Source organism: Gopherus flavomarginatus, chromosome 10 (assembly GCF_025201925.1).
Source record: "Gopherus flavomarginatus isolate rGopFla2 chromosome 10, rGopFla2.mat.asm, whole genome shotgun sequence".
Classification (NCBI taxonomy): domain Eukaryota; kingdom Metazoa; phylum Chordata; order Testudines; family Testudinidae; genus Gopherus; species Gopherus flavomarginatus.
The window spans coordinates 43,906,603-43,923,828 of NC_066626.1; the positions used below are offsets into that span (position 1 = coordinate 43,906,603).

The following is a 17,226-nucleotide window of genomic DNA, read 5'->3' on the forward strand; positions in this document are numbered from 1 at the left end:
CTACCACAATAAAAGATTAAAAATATTTAGCATCTAAAATTTTCAAAGCAGTGTCCACTTCACAAACACAAATAAAGGAGATAAGATATTTACCCATCTAAGTGAGGTGTAGGCTTGGTTGTTCTTTTGATACCATCAAAAGGAATAATTAAAACAAAGAGAAAAACAAAGTTAGCACCCTTTACAAAGGAAACAAAACTGCATTTGAAACAAAATTAAGTGCATGTATTAAGTTAAAAATTATCTTGAATGAATAAATTAAAAATTCTGTTTTGTTCAATTTATAACAGCCATGTAGTTATAGTTTAAGTATCACTGAATGAAACATTATAAGGTTCCTACTAAAATCCTTACTTTGTTTGACAAAAAATTTTAAGAAAGTAAAAAGATATTCTAGCATTAATCTAATTTTTAGATAGTATCTTGTATATGTAGCATCACAAAATGCTATTATTGATTCAATCAATGAACATTTGAGGGGAGATTTAAAAAGAAAATGAAGCTGTACCTCAGAAGAGACGGCAAATAGTTTTATAGTCATTAGAACAGAAAGCAGTGATAAGTCAGAAAAGAAAAACAGCTGGGCACCTGCTTCATAACATTTGATGTAGCTCTAGAACTGACTTACAGAGTCTTCAAGAGCAGCTTTATACCTACAGAGAATGCATGTGATTCACACAAGCTTCTACAGCCCACGCAGGCCAGGGCTAGATATCCCATGGCATGCAAGTATCAGTCATGAGAGAAATCAGAATCTGACCTGAAAGAAGCTAAAGGTCTGTCAGCAACCCAAAAATAACTAACTATCTACTTATAGATGATGCATGTAACTCATCACATTAATTAAAGGAAAGATCTTTTTCAATTATAGGTAACAGGATCAATTTCAAGAGAGAATGTTTTCTATAGATAAGTCTGATTCAAAGGAACCTCTCTGTTGTAGATATTTTGTGATAAATTCAGTCTTAGATTTATTATATGTGGTGATAAATTTAGCTATGTGGTTATTTTTTCCTTGAAAATTAGATTGCTCTTAGAATGATTTCCGAAAACCACAACTACACACACACAGTGCTACCATAATCCCCAGAGCTTTTCCCATCCAAGACTAAGCAGACAAGACATTTTACACAAAATTAAGAAAAATCTGCTGAGACTATTAGCTTTGCACTACTTGCCAGTTAGAAGCAAGTAATGAATTTTTTTCTATGTATAAGAGAAGCACTCATCTAAAACAATAAGGAGTGGTAAAAATGATCAGTTTAATCTCCAAAATAAGCATTTTTAGGAAGCAGCTGTTTTGCATGGAGCTTCATATCTGGAAAACCAGTTCACATTTGATTAAAAAAAAATAAACCTTTTTCCATTTAATAATTAAATGATTACTACAACTTTAATGTTGTAAGTAACATGCATATCAGAATAATACGATACTTACATAAAGAACTGTGAACCGTTTGTATCTTTCCCTCTGTTGGCCATTGACAGAAGAAATTCTTTGTTGTGCTTTACAGCAAAGCTTTCATCTAGAGAAAAAGTGTTTTTGATTGCTTTAAAATACCAAATATTTACTTTGTTCTATTAGTTAAATAGCATTTATCTATTTTTCCCCTCAGCCAACCCAGATAAATTTATCACTGCAGTAAACAGCATTAAAAAAAAATTAGCTTCAAAATAAAGTATATTATGTCATGTCCTTGGAATACATTATGCTTCACATTCTAATGCCTAGAACTTAAAGAGGAGAAAAATAAATGTACTTTCTTATTTTCACTTGCTTATTAAATTGTAGTTATGGTATGAAGAGTGACTGTAAAAATGAAACTCTTACTCAACAGATGTACTTCCTCCATATACTTATGCAACATCTGAATATAATAAGAGCAGGCCTTTGCTATTTTTCATTCTTGTTGGCACATGCAGATGCATACATCTTTGGAAGACCAAAATGTTGGGGGGGTTTCTAGCTCATGCATCATCAATGTAATTTTTAACTATGTTTTGATTGAAGAATTTTTATTAATGGTGGTGATCCAATTTGGTGTCAAACCAAATAAGCAGCTTTACTTTCAGATACCAGGATGAGTTTACACAGAGCTTACTATTAGAAAAATAAACTTACTTAAGATGATCAAGTTGGATACGGAAGTCACAAAATTAATCATGATAGCAGGTTTAGAATCAGATATGCACAAATGTAAGTCTGATAAAGTTGACAAATTTGAATCAGAATAGCTTGAGCCTCATTTAGACAAGAACATTTTCCGAACAAAATTGTGAAGTAAACAAAATACACCTTTACAGCCTTCATATCAGATCAGCTAGCAAAGACCATCACGGCCAGGCAGAACCTAAACAAACCCAATGGGACTCAGATTTGGTATGCACAGACCCCAGATGACTGTAGGAGCAGGACCATGGATTACAAGTTTAATATTTATAAGACAGAACATTTGAAAAGATATATAGATTGGCTTGATAAAGAAAACTTTACCTTCAAAAAAACCACCATAAATGGATTCTCCTCCTCTCCCATTTCCTTGAAGGAAAAAAAAATACATTATATTACAAATAAATGTAGTCAACATACAAATTATTTAAAGTTCAAGATGTGCCTAATGACGCCTAAAGAAAGTAACATAATATAAAAGATATTACAATTATTGCATCCAACTCAAAATATTTTCAAGAACAGTCAAATAGGAAGCTATATCTATGCTTAAGTAGAATGGGACTGAGAAAATGCAGATTGTTGCTTTTCCATTTATTCTGCACTGTCTCACGTATCTCTAGATCAAGCTAAGGGAACGTCCACACTACTTGCCAGATCGGTGAGTAGTGATCCATCTATCAGGGATCGATTTATTGTCTCTCGTCTGAACACGATAAATCAATCCCCAAAAGTGCTCCCATCGACTCCGGAACTCCACCAGGGCGAGAGGTGGAAGTGGAGTCGACGGGGGAGCTGCGGCCGTCAATCCCATGCCATGAGTACAGGAGGTAAGTTGAAATAAGATACGTCAACTTCAGCTATGCTATTCCCGTAGCTGAAGTTGTGTATCTTACATCGACACAACCCCCCCCCACCCCCTGGGCAGACCAGACTACTGCTGGGAAATACAATGCTTTACACTGCATTACACTAAAAATTTCCACTGGGAGCCACTCCAAGCTATAAAGATAATGGAACAGAAAGCTATTTATAAAAATGTTCTTATTTGAAGGCCCTATTTAGCACATCTTACTCAAAGAACACGCACCTTAAAGTCCACAGACATTTCATCTGAATACAGAGTGCTGAACAGGACCCTTAAAAATATCTTACTATTTAAAAACTGGAGTTTTCTTTTAAGGTTGTGTCCTACCTTCACTGAAGTCACCTCCTTGGACCATAAAATCTTTCACAACTCGGTGAAACAGACAACTTTTGTAATGCAATGGCTTCTGGGTTGATTTTCCAGTACCTTTTTCACCTAAAAGGGAGAGAGGGAAGAGGCGGGGAAGGAAGCAGGGGAATAAAAAAAAAAAAAAAAAAAAAAAAAAGATACTTTGCACCTGTGCAACACCTTTCATGGGAGGAGCTCCAACAGTCTGACTAATATTAACTATTAAGTCTTGCAAAGCAGTTTGTGAAGTAGGCAAACATCTGTTTTGTAGATGGGAACACAGATAAGTAGATTAAGTCCAAAGCTGGCCATTGATTTTGGTTCTCATTTTCTCGATACCCATCTTTCAGAAGTGCTGAGTGTTCACAGCTCCAAATGAAGGTCTTAGGAGCTGTGGGTGCCCAACACGTCTGAAAGTCAGATCCCAGGTCTCTCAGGTTGGACACTCAAAACTTGGGTTACGACATTTCAATACCCATTTTTGAAAAAATCTGGCCAAGGTCACAAAGGAAGTCTGTGGTGAAGCTGTAGATAGGATACAAGTCTCCAAGGGAAATTTACCAGCATCACTCAGAACCTTAAATGTATTATCATTCCAGAGTAAGACTGTCCAGATGGGGAATTATACCAGAATAACTATGGCGGTAAAATTATACTTGTATAAATTTTCCTGTCAAGACAAAACCTAAAAGACTACTCCTAAAAGGCTAACACACTGCTGGTGGCAACAGGTATAAAGTCTGAAAGGCAGGTAACTGAATGAACACCAAAATTAAAAAAGTACTACATTGACTTAGAGTCTCCTATAATCTAAAGACAAGTTTTTAGACATTTGAGAAAACCCTGCCAAGGTTCCACCACTTTCAGAAAGTTGAGTATATCTTTCTCTGGACTGATCGCCAGAAGAAAACCCAAGAAATGGATTCCTAGTCCCCTGCTCTAAACACTTTTGACCATATGCATTCCCAATGTTTCAATAATAAGATCAAATTCAAATTCTGAGCTTGAACTACTTTATGTGCACGTATATTACTTGGTTCTGACATGGAAGTGATAAGCAAAAAGTCCTGAGAGATTGAAATGTAAAAAAAATATTGAGGGGGCAGGCGGTGGGAAATGTTGGAGTTGGAGAAAAAACAAGTGAATTTCTATAAATCCATTACTGTGATGAACTAAGTTTTTAGGAGAAAATAAATTTGTTAAAAAGTTATCTTGGAAACAAGTTGACGGAAGTTGGAGAAATCTGGGTCAGATTCACAACCACCATTTAAAACAATGTTTTACTTTAATTACTAGGCCTGGACCAATATCAGTATTCTTCAATTAAAGTAGCAATTCAGCAGGATAAAAATACCATTTCAAAAATATTTCCATGATAAGGCTTTGAAAGGACTGGTAATTTGACTAAGAAACAGGGAATTTAAATTTAATTTGGGATTAGAGATCTCCACACATCTGCTACAAAGGAAAAACCAAAAGGAATAGTTAAGAAGTGGATGGCCAATCTTAGAGAGCAAAGACCATGAATATTAGTGGTAGTTCAGTATACCACAGGAGTCAGAAGAAAGTCCATTAATACCCAACTTCCTGACCTTTCATTGGCTACCTTTATTGTATGCATATCAGTTTCAGGATTAGTTAATATTATACAGTTTCAGCCAGCACAAACTGATTTAAATCACTGACTTTAATCATGATTTAAATCAAACAACTAGGAAAACAGGATTAAAATTAATGATTTTAATCAAGTTGTTTTGCATTTGTACTTTCAAATAACTTTTCTCAAGAAAAGTTGATTCTCATTAGGTGGTAACCATTAAAACATGTTGATTTGCAATTAAATATAATCTTTTACACCAACACTGGTGCTTCTTTTTGCTAACCAGCAGGATACACTATATACACACACACACACTAATTTCATCAATTATATAACTTAACTTGCAATTATTAAAGCCTTAAATTTTACATTTTTATTATATTAGAAAAACAGTGAATGACTTTCCTATTTTAGATTATTCTTTTTTATTGTGATTTGTGTCAAACTATTTGGATGGAAATTCAAATTCAATTAAAATGCATAAAAACAGCATTTTAATTATTTTATTATTAAATAAAAACTACTTTAAAAGTAGATACAAGACAAAGTTCATAAAACATGTTTTGCATTTAAAACTGATTTATGAAACAAAGGAAGTATTATCTGTGAATTGAACTGATTGTTTCTGTTCACCAAGTCCTTTGAGATTTCAGAACTAGTAAATCTCATCCTATCATACACATTTTTATACATAGATTCAAACCGGTAAACTGGTCCTACTTTTTTCCATCTCCTATAGCTATTTACTTTGAATTAACTGAAATGAAAACATTCTCTCCACACCTGCAGTAGAGGCTACAGCTGTCAAAAGCTTGTTTAGCACTTCAACAAGCTCTGTCCAGGTGCTTAGGCAGTGACTTACACAAAAAGTCAGTGATTTTACTTTCTTTAAAATTTACCAGCAATACTGCTTAATATTATTTTTTGTATTTTAAATTAACGATTGTAATAGATTACAGTAAATTTAAATCTTAACACGGGTTGTAAATTTCATATTTAATTTTAAATAGGTTTATTTAAAAATGTATTTAAATTAAAAGAATCAAATTTAAATACAAAACTCTAATTTTTTATTAAAAAAAGTTTGATAAGCATATGCTCCATGTACTAACTGATGCCAAAACTGCAAGTGCTGCATTAAATGCACACAAGACATCGATGTTAAATCTCTACAGAGACCAAGACCCATTATTTTAACATCTACTTTCATTTTCTGGTACGCAAAAAGTGATAATCATTGGATATCCACAGGGGATTCTGTTGACTATAATAATTCACAATATGAAACTGATACTGAATTAAGTTAAAAATCATAAATATCTACGAACCTGTGCAAAGGCAGCGAAAATTCTCACATGTCTTTGGGCACACATCAGAAAACAATTCAAAGACCACTCTTCCAGCTGAAAAAAATCCCATACATTTATAAAGTTAAATTATATTTCTCTTCATTTGACCATTAAATATTTATATTAATTTAAAATAATATAGGCTAGAAATTATTTTTCTCACCAGGTACATTGTTGATGGCTATGTCAAAAAAGCAACGTGGCCGCTGGACCTTGATTCCCATGGCTTCAAAAGCTTTAAGACTGTAAATAACAAAAATATAAAAACCTTTGAGTTTTTCTCCTCTGTGTAGTGAAACTATATATTCACTTGATCTCAACCTAAAAGCTTTTTATGAATGACAAAAAGTGTGGTCATCTTGAAATATAAATGAGCAAAACTGAGTGCAGAGATAGGTGGCATTTTTGCTCTCAACTTGTTTTAAATATGGGGTGAGGGATAGCTCAGTGGTTTGAGCATTGGCCTGCTAAACCCAGGGTTGTGAGTTCAATCCTTGAGGGGGGCATTTAGGGAAGTGGGGTAAAAATCTGTCTGGGGATTGGTCCTGCTTTGAGCAGTGGGTTGGACTAGATGACCTCCTCAGGTCCCTTCCAACCTTGATATTCTATGATGAAAGTCTAGGAGCTGTTAATCTTTGTTCTTTAGGACAAAAAGGAAAAATAACTTAAAAACGGTTTTCTGTGCACATTAAGTTTAACTTCACATTGTTACCAACTCTTGCAAAACTTTCTGGAGCTTTAAGAAAAACACAAAATATTGCATTTTTCCTGCAACACCAGTCAAGGGATTATTATTGTTTGTATTACACATTTGAGTCCCAGTCATGGACCAGGGTGCCATTGCGTTAGATGCTGTACAAACACAAAACAAAAAGACTGTCCCTGTTTCAAAGGCTAAAAGTTTACAATCACCAATTTTGGTGAATCAAACCGATCAAAAGATGTCACTTTTTCTTTTAAAAAATTTCAGTTCTCAAGGTTGCAGAGTAAAGCTTGTAAACATGAAGGAATGTACTCTAAAGGCTCAATAATGCATTATTTTTTAAATCTTGTGATTTAAGCCAATCTTGGATTTTGGGCGGCCAGACTCATGATTTTGAATGCCTGGGTTTGGCAATACTGATTTCATTCACGTTTACTTAGACTGAATCCTGAAGTGAAAACTGTCTCACATTTTTTTTTTAATTATTATTAGAGGAAAACATACAAGAAAACTGCAAGGGAGAATAAGGCATCAACTGATGAGAATGTCATCCAACCTCCTAACTGGCTTTATAAGAACATACTTGAAAAATGAGAGGATTTGGAAAAAACTGGGAACAAGACAGACAACGCAGGATCTTCCGGTCTCCCAGCTGGGTAAAAGGTTAAGACGCAGTAGAGTACTTTGATAATTTGCTCCCAGAGGCCTTGGATCTTCAGACCCAAGGCCAGGGCCGGCTCCAGCGTTTTTGCTGCCCCAAGCAGCAAAAAGGAAAAAAAAAAAAAGCCGTGATCGTGATCTGCAGCCCTACTACCGTCGCTTCAGTCTTTGGTGGCAATTCAGCGGCGGGTCCCTCACACCCTCTAGGAGCGAGGGACCAGCTGCTGAATTGCTGCCAAAGACCCAGACCTGCTGCCCCTCTCCTTTGGCCGTCCCAAGCAGCTGCTTGCTGGGCTGGTGCCTGGAGCCGGCCCTGCCCAAGGCTGAATCAAGTGACAAGGGGGGGCATGAGGTGGAGAGAAGGAGTTAACTTTGAGGAAGAAGGTCTGTGCACTCAGGCAACGTATTAAGACTACCTCTGATCTATTTGCCAAGAAAAGCAAACAATTCCCTAGTATGAGAGACAAATTCTTACTGGCCATAATAAGAAATCAGAATATTTTTGAAGGACTATTCAGTAAACAGAAGTCAAATGGCACAGATTTACATAAGATGGACAATATTAAATTCATATTAAAGTACTATATGGAGAATGGGAAATAAGACATTCCTGAGATTAAATTGGAAGAGATGCAAGTTTAAAACCTCAGTGAACCTTATACCAAATAAAAGAAATTGACTAGCCTAAAAAATTTTTTTGCGTATGACAAATACTTGGATCCTGTGTTACCCTTCACTATTTATACTGAAAAGGGAAGCATCATAGCTATTTGTTTACACATTTTGCAACAACTGCTTACAGAGTTTACAAGGTATATGGTCCCTGCCTTGTAATAGTTGTGCACAGTTACTGAAATACATCTTTCAGCCTATGGACTTTGTAATTCCTAAGCAGTAGAGCTGGGCATAACTGATTTTTCAGTTTGTTGGCAGTTAAAAAAAAATTTTTTTTTGAAGAAAAGTTGGGTTTGGGTTGAACTGAATCCAAAAAGTGTAAAAAAAAACAGAAAACAAGTAGAGGCAGTGGTGTCTCCCTTATAACCATTAGGCCTAATAGTTAGAAAACTCACCTGGGATGTGAGAGACCAAAGTTCCATTTTCCCTCTGCCTGATATGGAGAAGTGATTTGCACTCAGGTCTCCCACACTGCAGGAGAGTGCCCTAACCACTGGGCCTTGGGATATTCTGATATAGGTTTATCTCAGTTGCTCCTGTTGAAGCTGTTCCATTGCATCTAAATAATTAGCATTATTGGAACAAGGACTTGAATGTGGATCTCCCACATCCTGTGACTGCCCTAACCGCCAGCCTGTAGAGTGGTTCTCATTCTCTTCTCCTAGCCCAGTGAATAGTCATTGTCATTATGAAAGACTATGAATTGCTATTAATGCAAAATAATCACTGAGACAAAGGTTATAATGCACCAACACCTCTTCTGTCGCCTCCAGCCGTTTTGTGAATATCCCCAAGCACTTCCCACCTCCTATCTCCCCCGCCCCACACACACACACACAAATATTTGGCCAACACTATTCAGTGAATTTGAGTCAGCGCTAATTGAGTCCAGTGGAGGGACTTAGTAATCTTTTAAGTGATAGGCTATTCCTATGACTATTGTAAGCTGCATTAGTTATATTTTAGAAATTTTATTAAAAAAATAAGCAACACTTTGTACTTTACTACTTTGTATTGTTAAATTCCTTGCAATTGCATAAGATGGGCAAAGGCCACTGCAGAAATGTCTGACTGGGACTTGTGCTATAAACAACAAAAAACTAAGGGTCAAAATGTAAAAACAGTTTATCATGATTCACCAAATCACTGACAATATTGACATTTAATGTTGCAAATATTTTTAAGATGCCGATCATTCTAGTATCCTGGAGCTGCCCTAATTATAACCCCAGGAGCTGCCCTAATTATAGCCCACCCAACCCATTCTATTGGTTTCTTTTAAAAACAGAACACATCTTGACTAGGTAATTGTAACAGTTTTGCATTAAGCTTTATAGCAATTCATAAACACATTTTCAGTTTTTTATCTCGTGCTTGTTCTTTCCCTTTCATGGCACTGTTTCTTTCTTCATGTTGACTATCTTGGTGTGTCTTTTCCTGTCTATATTTTAGTATATATTCCTTCTTTATTAGTACAATAACAAACAATAATTGTTCTCTCACTTCATTTCACAGTGTCACTCTTACTGCACTGTGGCCTTTGCCAATACTTTCCTTCTACTATCATCTTCTCTCTTGGACCTTATCGCCCACTCTCCTTGGCTCCCCTCTATAACACATTCATTGAAACTAAGACAAACTCTTTTCTATGAAGGAGAGACTGCAGCCAGCATATGTGTATTAAGTATTACATTATTATTTACTGTCAGTTACTGAAAAATGTCTAAAGTTATTGTCATATTGAGCAGTATGTACCCTTACTCTAACTGATGGATAGTAAGTTGGAGTTCAGGTTAAAAGTTAGTTTTATGGAACCTTAACTCTCAATTCCTTGACATTAAAAAAAAAGTCACGAAACATTTTCAATATTGTAAGCAAACAAACAAAAACGTATCAGAATGTTAGAAGTGTATTTCCAACTTTAAATTTTCGATGTTGAAATATATTCACAAATTTTGTATACTTATTAGGCTATTAATATTAATCTATATCTGTTTCTGCATTTAATGATTCCATGTATCCTACTCTAGCCTAGCACACCATCCCTGACATCCTAGCTTAAGTTTTTACAACGATTCAGACCAAGAAAATTCCTCAAAATATGTTATCTACAAGTAAAGTTAAGTTCTTTCTCATAATATAAATTATTAACCTGGCAGTAATTCCCCAAACGCACCCACTGAAAGTGTAGTAAAATGGTAGGATGGACTAGGCCACACTAACATATACACTTGCAGATTCAGTACACAGCATCCTCAGGTTGCCCTACAAAGGAAATCAACAGGTTCCAATTACTGAAATGTGATTAATCTGATTTTCCCAGCAGTTTGTGAGGAGAAATTCTTGTATTTTTTGCATGTTGTGGAGGACAGTGACCATGCAGCTGCTTTCTCAGGTGAAGACAGAGTAAACCGGAGTCAGCGTGGTCCTGCAGCAGTCTAGCAGAGAGTCTGAACAGAAAAGACTAATAAGGAAGCCCAAGCTGCCTTCTGCCTACATTGCGGAGGAATGAATATGTCTAAATCATGAATAACCTCTGGATTGTGAATGCCACAAATAAGAACGCATCAAACCCATTTGCTTTTTAAAACGAAACAAAAGTTTACTTACAAGCTACTAGAATCGATTGAAGAAATAAAATATAAGGTATTGTAAATCCTTTTATCCTGAAGATGATTTAAGAAAAATAATTATCTTTAGAAAAAAATGCTTGCCTTGTAATAGTTTGCACTGGCTCACTAACTTCTTAAAGCAAACAAAATAGAATCCTTAGGACAATGCATATGTAGCAATACAGAAGATACTCCTGGGGGAATTCTGCGCTACTACGCATAATTAATGAGCCCTGCACATTTTAAAATTTTTGCACAGAAAAAAGTTTCTGCTGAAACATTGCTGCAGTTCTGCCTTTTGCCCTCCAGAGGGCTCGGTGGCGACAGAACAAAGCAGCAGCTCCCTGCCAGTGAGGGAAGTGAAAGAGTTGCCTTCTTTGCAGCGGGCCAGGTCAGGAGACAGGGGGTATGGGGAGACATACAGGGTGGGGTGCTGCAGGGGAGGGGGTCAGACTGGAACTCATAAGGGCAAGTGGGAGAGGACAGACTGGTGCAGGGGCTGAATGGGAGTGGAGGCACAGGTCCACAGAGGGGAGGGAGGTGCAAGGCCACATGGTGATGAGGCGGGTACAGAGCTACATAGGGACAGGGGGTGGTTGGGTGGGGACACAGACACACTTGGGGACAGAGGGAGGAGATCCAGGGACACACAGGAACAGAAGAGTGGGTGGGTGGGGCACAGAGAAATTTTTAGCCCCAAAGATTTTTTCAAAGTTTGTGAGCATGTAAAAGATCATAATTAGGGCTTCTGTTTTTTGAGGTTTATTCATTACATTTTTCAGGGTTTCTTTTCAGCAATTTTTTAGTTTTATGAGGATGTCTAAAAATTGCAGGTTTTCGGGCTCTCTCTATATATTGTAATGAGTAACATATTATACAGTAGCATATACTGTGATGAGTAATCTATTTGTAGTGTTCAATATTATGCTTTAATGTAGTACTGTTTTGAACATTTAATGAACACTAGGAGGGTCTACACAGACCAATTAATGTGCAACACATTAGTGCACTTTAGAAATCACACTCCCTGTAGGCTGGTGAGTTTGCATCTGTTCACCAGCTCAAGGGACAAAACAGTCAGCTATGTGGAAACCCTGTTTCAGCTTTCTGCGCAGGCTCTTTTACTCTTCTGTCACACAAATGCAAGGAACACAGAGAAGTAACAAAAGTGACAGTCCTTAACTGGACTGATACTGCTCTGGCCCCAGCTGCTCAAGGGTCACAGCTGTTCCTTAGCCTCTGGGGAACTGCAAGGCCCTACCTGCCCTGTTGCAGCCTTCTGTTGCTGTCCAGCAAAAACATTAGGGTTTCTTCTCACCCTCCCTTATGTCTTCCAGTTGCAAATCAGAGCCAGCTGTTAGCTACTTCTTAGCTGGATCAGCTGGTACCCAACACCTACCTGGTGGGCTTCCCCATCGGTCAGGGCTTACTGCTCTCTGGCTCTGCAGGCTTTAAAGGGGTAAACTGCCCTGCTATACCCCCATGGTCTGTATTACTGCTCCATGTATACAAGCCCTTAGACACAAGTAACTATGTCCAGTGTTTATTGGATAAACACCAATATTTCTTTTTTCATTTCGTTTTATCTGTGTGTATTGCTTAAACGAAAAATCAGAAGCCTAATAGTCTAAACACAGTTCACCCAAGGAATAATTTAACTAATTAGGGTTAAAAATATCTACGTCACCCTTCTAACAAAGCTATGCCCACTACAGTTTAAATGAATAAAACAGTTCCACACTTTGTCACTGATAACATAGTCAATTTTCTATAAATTTTTTTATAATACAAGTTGCCTTATTTTTCCTATACCTTATTTTCCCTTCACTCCATTCTCCCTTCCTAAAACAGACCATGCTGTATCTTTTTCTACATTGTTTTCAATGTTATCTCCTCTTTTTTCTTTCTTCCTTCAACTGTTATATCCCTTTCGTCCTGTGTTCTCTATCTTTATCCCATTTCTCTCCCAATAATCTCTTTCAATAAACCCTACATCTCTTATTTCAATGTATTCCACTACTTTCTTTCTCCCCCACTTGCACATACCTACACTACCATTATCTCACTCACAGGTTTTGAAACATTTACCAGACACCAAACTGTCAAAGGATTAATTTACTAACCAAAGACCAACACAAAAGATTTCCCACCACATAAACAGCATGTCCAGGAAAACATTTGAGAGGCCAACCTATCTCTCCCTCACCCCTCACACCTTCCCTAAAGGAATGCTGGGATTCCAACCTAAGTGCTGTCGCTGAACTGTTCAGGGGCTCCATCCTTCACAGCCTTCCTCTAGTACAGAAGGGAAAATTCCATTTGTAATAGAAGAGATAAATTACATTTGTAATTATGATCTGTGAACCAGTGTATAAATTTAGGACCAAATACTTGCCTCAGGATCCACCCAGGGTATAGGCCCATGGCAGCGGGTGTGTGTCAAAGAGATATTTGCAGAAAGATCAATAGTAGAAAATGACCTTTATATTGGGTATGTCTATGGTCACAGGGGTCGGCAACCTTTCAGAAGCGGTGTGCCGAGTCTTCATTTATTCACTTTAATTTAAGGTTTCACGCGCCTGTAATACATTTTAATGGTTTTTTAGAAGGTCTCTCTCTATGAGTCTATATATTATATAACTAAACTAGTGTTGTATTGTAAAATAAACAAGGTTTTCAAAATGTTTAAGAAGCTTCATTTAAAATTAAATTAAAATGTTTATCTTATGCCGCCAGCCCACTCGGCCCACTGCCGGCCTGGGGGTCTGTTCACATAGGTCAGCAGTGGGCTGAGTGGGGCCCGGCTGGCAAAGCTCTGGCAGTCAGAACCCCAGACCGGCAGTGGGCAGTGCGGGGCCGGTGGCCGGGACCCCAGACCAGCAGTGGGCTGAGCCGCTCAGCCCACTGCCACTGAGGGGTTCCATCCGCTGACTCCTGCCAGCTGGGATCCTGGCTGCTGGAACCTCTCAGCCCATTGCCGATCTGGGGTCCCAGCCCTGCGCACATACAGTGGGTACCTACCTTCTCCCTGGTTCTGGCCCATTCTCTTCCTCTCTCTGCACTGAGCTGAGGGTGGGAGTGGACTGAGCACAGGGCTGGGGGTTGAAGGGTCTGGCCAGGAACTAGAATGAGGGATAGGGCTCAGTGTTGAGGCAGGAGATTTGGGTGTGGGGCACTGCAGCTCTCATTTGGTGTGAAGGGTGCAGGTGGAAATGTGTGTGGGGGGGGTGCAGGAGCTCCCATTTGGTGCTCAGGGTGGGGATGTGGGGGGTGCAAGAGTCAGAGCAGAGGGCTGGGGGCATGTGAGGGGGGTGCAGGTGTCAGGCGGGGGGGCTGGGTATGTGTGGGGGTGCCAGAGTCAGGGCTGGGGCGGGGGGGGGGGAAGGAGTCAAGCAGAGGGCTGGGTGTGTATGAGTGGGATAATGGGCTCAGGGCAGAGGGCTGGGGGTGTGTGTGTGTGGGTGGGGGTCAGGGCAGAGCTCCCACCCACTCCTGAGGCCCCCAACCAGCTCACCCACTCAGGGCCCCGCGGCGCATCGCACAAGCACAACTAGCACCCCGCGGCAAGAGAGTTCCCTCCGGCTGTGTCTGGAGGAGCCGCTCCGGGCAGCGCATGACCCCACAGTATGCGAGCTCCTCATCCCAGGGCTCTCTGGTCACCACCAATTCCTGCTTGCCCGCACCTGCTATGTGCTCAGCACCGCCAGGCCATGGGGCTCTCCACTCCTCCCAGCTCACGAACAGCAGGTCATCCATGGCCTTGGCTGGGAGTCTCCTCCCGGCGATGCTCAGCTGCCTGCGCTGTTGCCGCCACCAGCCTATCCTGCCTCCACTTCCTGCCACTGGGAGTAAGGACCGGGTCCCGCAGCGAACCCGCTCTCCCGCTCTCCCGGGACACTGCCAATCCACCATGGTCAGCTATACCAAGGCGGCCCAGGTGAGCGGGCCCCTCTGTGCCCCCGGGCAGGGTTTCTCGCTGGGTGAGGGGCCTCGGAAACCCACAGCAGACCACTGAGGAGGCTCCTCTCTCGGGGAGCACGGGCTCTGCCCCTCACTGGCTGTGCGTCCTCGGGATTCCGGCAGGCAGCAGTATGCCATTAAAAACTGGCTTGCGTGCCATCGGTTGCCAAACCCTGTTATACTCACTACCTACTCCAATGGCAAGGATTCTCCCTTTGGCATAGGTAATCCACCTCCCCAAGAGGCAGTAGCTAGGCCCAGTGGAAGAATTCTGCCACTGACCTACACCAGGGGCTAGGTCAGTATAGCTAAGTCTCTCAGGAGCGGTTGGGAAGGTGCAGAATTTAGATGTGCATTAACAATAAGGTTTCTAGCCCCTATGGTTCTTCTGTCTTCAGATCACTTCAGTGCATTTGTTGCTGCCCCTGACTTTCCAAAAAACAGCAGAGTGAAATCAATCACTCTAATCAGTTTCATTTCTGCTATTCATAACTTTGGGACCAGCAAGGACAGGACAAGAACCATGTCATTTTACTATGCAGATTCTGTTTGTGAAAACTACACAAAATCAAGCTTTGGGGAAGAAGGATTTAGAAAAAAAAAAAAAGGAATCTGGCAGCAAAAGCTTCTAGAAATAGAGCAGCCAGAGCAATCTCAAGACAGCAGGTTCAGGGACTACAGAGGAGAAGAGAAATCGTTAGATACTAAAGATTAGCAGACAGTCAGCACAATGGTAGGAAACCTAGCACCTTTCCCCAACAGATACTTGGACAGCAGGCTCACTCATCAAGGCATTATCATTGTTGCTGCTCCTCATACACCTCCTTCATACTGGACTGGCAGTATACATTTGTTCTTACTGAACAAATAATTAGTAAATAAAACTGACTAATTCAATACAATGTAAACTGAGCAAAAGTTAAAAATAGGGTAATGCTTCATGGAGAGTGCTTGAGATTCAAGCTCAGTTGTTGTTATTCTGATTGCGGTAATACCAGTCACAGACCAAGCCCTGATCTACCTATGAAATCATGTCGGTATAAAATCCACTACCCTAAGCAATGCAGTTATACGGCCTGAACTCCCTGTGTAGATACCACTATGTCGATAGGATGGCTTCTCCCATCTACATAGCTACCGCCTCTCAAAGTAGAAGCTCTCCCATTGGCACTAAGTGCTCTAGCTGTGCCCCTACAGTGCTTCAAGTGTAGACAAGCCCCAAGACTCCATAGTGCCAGGCACCATAAAAACAATTAAAAAACAACCAAACTGTCCCTGCCCCACAGAGCTCAAGTGTGTAGCCTCTGTAGATAATAAGGAGAAAATAAATAATTTTCTCTTAAAAGAGCATACAAGCATTTTACAAAACGGATTTAAAATGAAAAGAAGTGGGTGGGCGAGGTTCTGTGGTATGCAATGTGCAGGGCAGATTAACTGATCTTGATGGTCTCTTCCAGTGTTAAAAATCTATGAGTCTAAAAAGAGTCTGGCTCATATTTCCCTATGCACAAATACAGGTGATAACCAGAACTTAAACTCAGGGGGCTCAGTTAGTTACCAGAGATACTTACCCAAGTCCCATATATTTATGGGAGGCAATTCCTTCACTGGGAAGGAGTTTTAAGGCAATATTTAGCCTTGGAATGGAAGATGCAGCTGTGTGTCTTTCAACAAGCCATGTATCATCTTACTTTTTGAAATGTCCTTCATTCTTACTATCCTAATGGCTCTGCTAAACATATTGTCATACATATCTAATATTTTCTACTTTCAGTTCATTACTGCCTGCACGCAAAATGAGTCTATAACTGATGTCGTCACTATTACAAAAAAATCTATGCACAGTGTTGGGACAGCCCTTCAAACTAAAAGACATAGAGGGGACCCTCCAGCCAGCCATGGGGCACCTTTCAAAGCAACATCTCCTGTTCCAGAGGGGTGCAGAAGGGAGGAGGCCATGTGGCAAGCAGAGAGTCTGGTGATTTTGCCTGCTAGAGCAGATTCATTCAAACTCTGGAGCAGGCACGGAACACGGCCCCCTGTGTACCAGCGGCTGGAATTATCACTAATGATTTATGTCTGGAGGACTGAAAGTGTGGCCAGCAGCACATCACCAGCCTGCGTGGAGAAAAGGCTCCTGTCCTGCTCCAAGGAGCTAATTTTAAAAAACGCCATTCACCACGATCCCCCATTTGTAACTAATCCCACCCCACTTGGATCTCGCCCATGACCCTCCACACCTTCCTCCTCTAACTTCCCTCCAATTTGCAGCTTATTCCCT

At 39.9% G+C, this 17,226-nt stretch overlaps 1 protein-coding gene across 2 annotated transcripts in view; it reads right to left on the reverse strand.

The window, feature by feature from the left end:
- Positions 1–16,874, reverse strand: part of PPIG (peptidylprolyl isomerase G) — a 39,256-nt gene extending 22,382 nt beyond the window's left edge. The window contains exons 1-7 of one of the 2 annotated variants that reach the window (XM_050916267.1): positions 16,853–16,874; positions 6,499–6,578; positions 6,315–6,389; positions 3,366–3,473; positions 2,495–2,539; positions 1,439–1,526; positions 94–123 (exon numbers count right to left, since the gene is read on the reverse strand). In XM_050916267.1, coding sequence (XP_050772224.1) covers positions 94–123; positions 1,439–1,526; positions 2,495–2,539; positions 3,366–3,473; positions 6,315–6,389; positions 6,499–6,559 — 407 coding nt within the window. In that variant the 5' untranslated portion in view covers positions 6,560–6,578; positions 16,853–16,874. Of the gene's footprint in view, positions 1–93; positions 124–1,438; positions 1,527–2,494; positions 2,540–3,365; positions 3,474–6,314; positions 6,390–6,498; positions 6,579–14,668; positions 14,690–16,852 lie in introns of those variants that run through there. The other variant, XM_050916266.1, reaches the window with a different exon arrangement.
- Between the last annotated feature and the right edge of the window lie 352 nt (positions 16,875–17,226).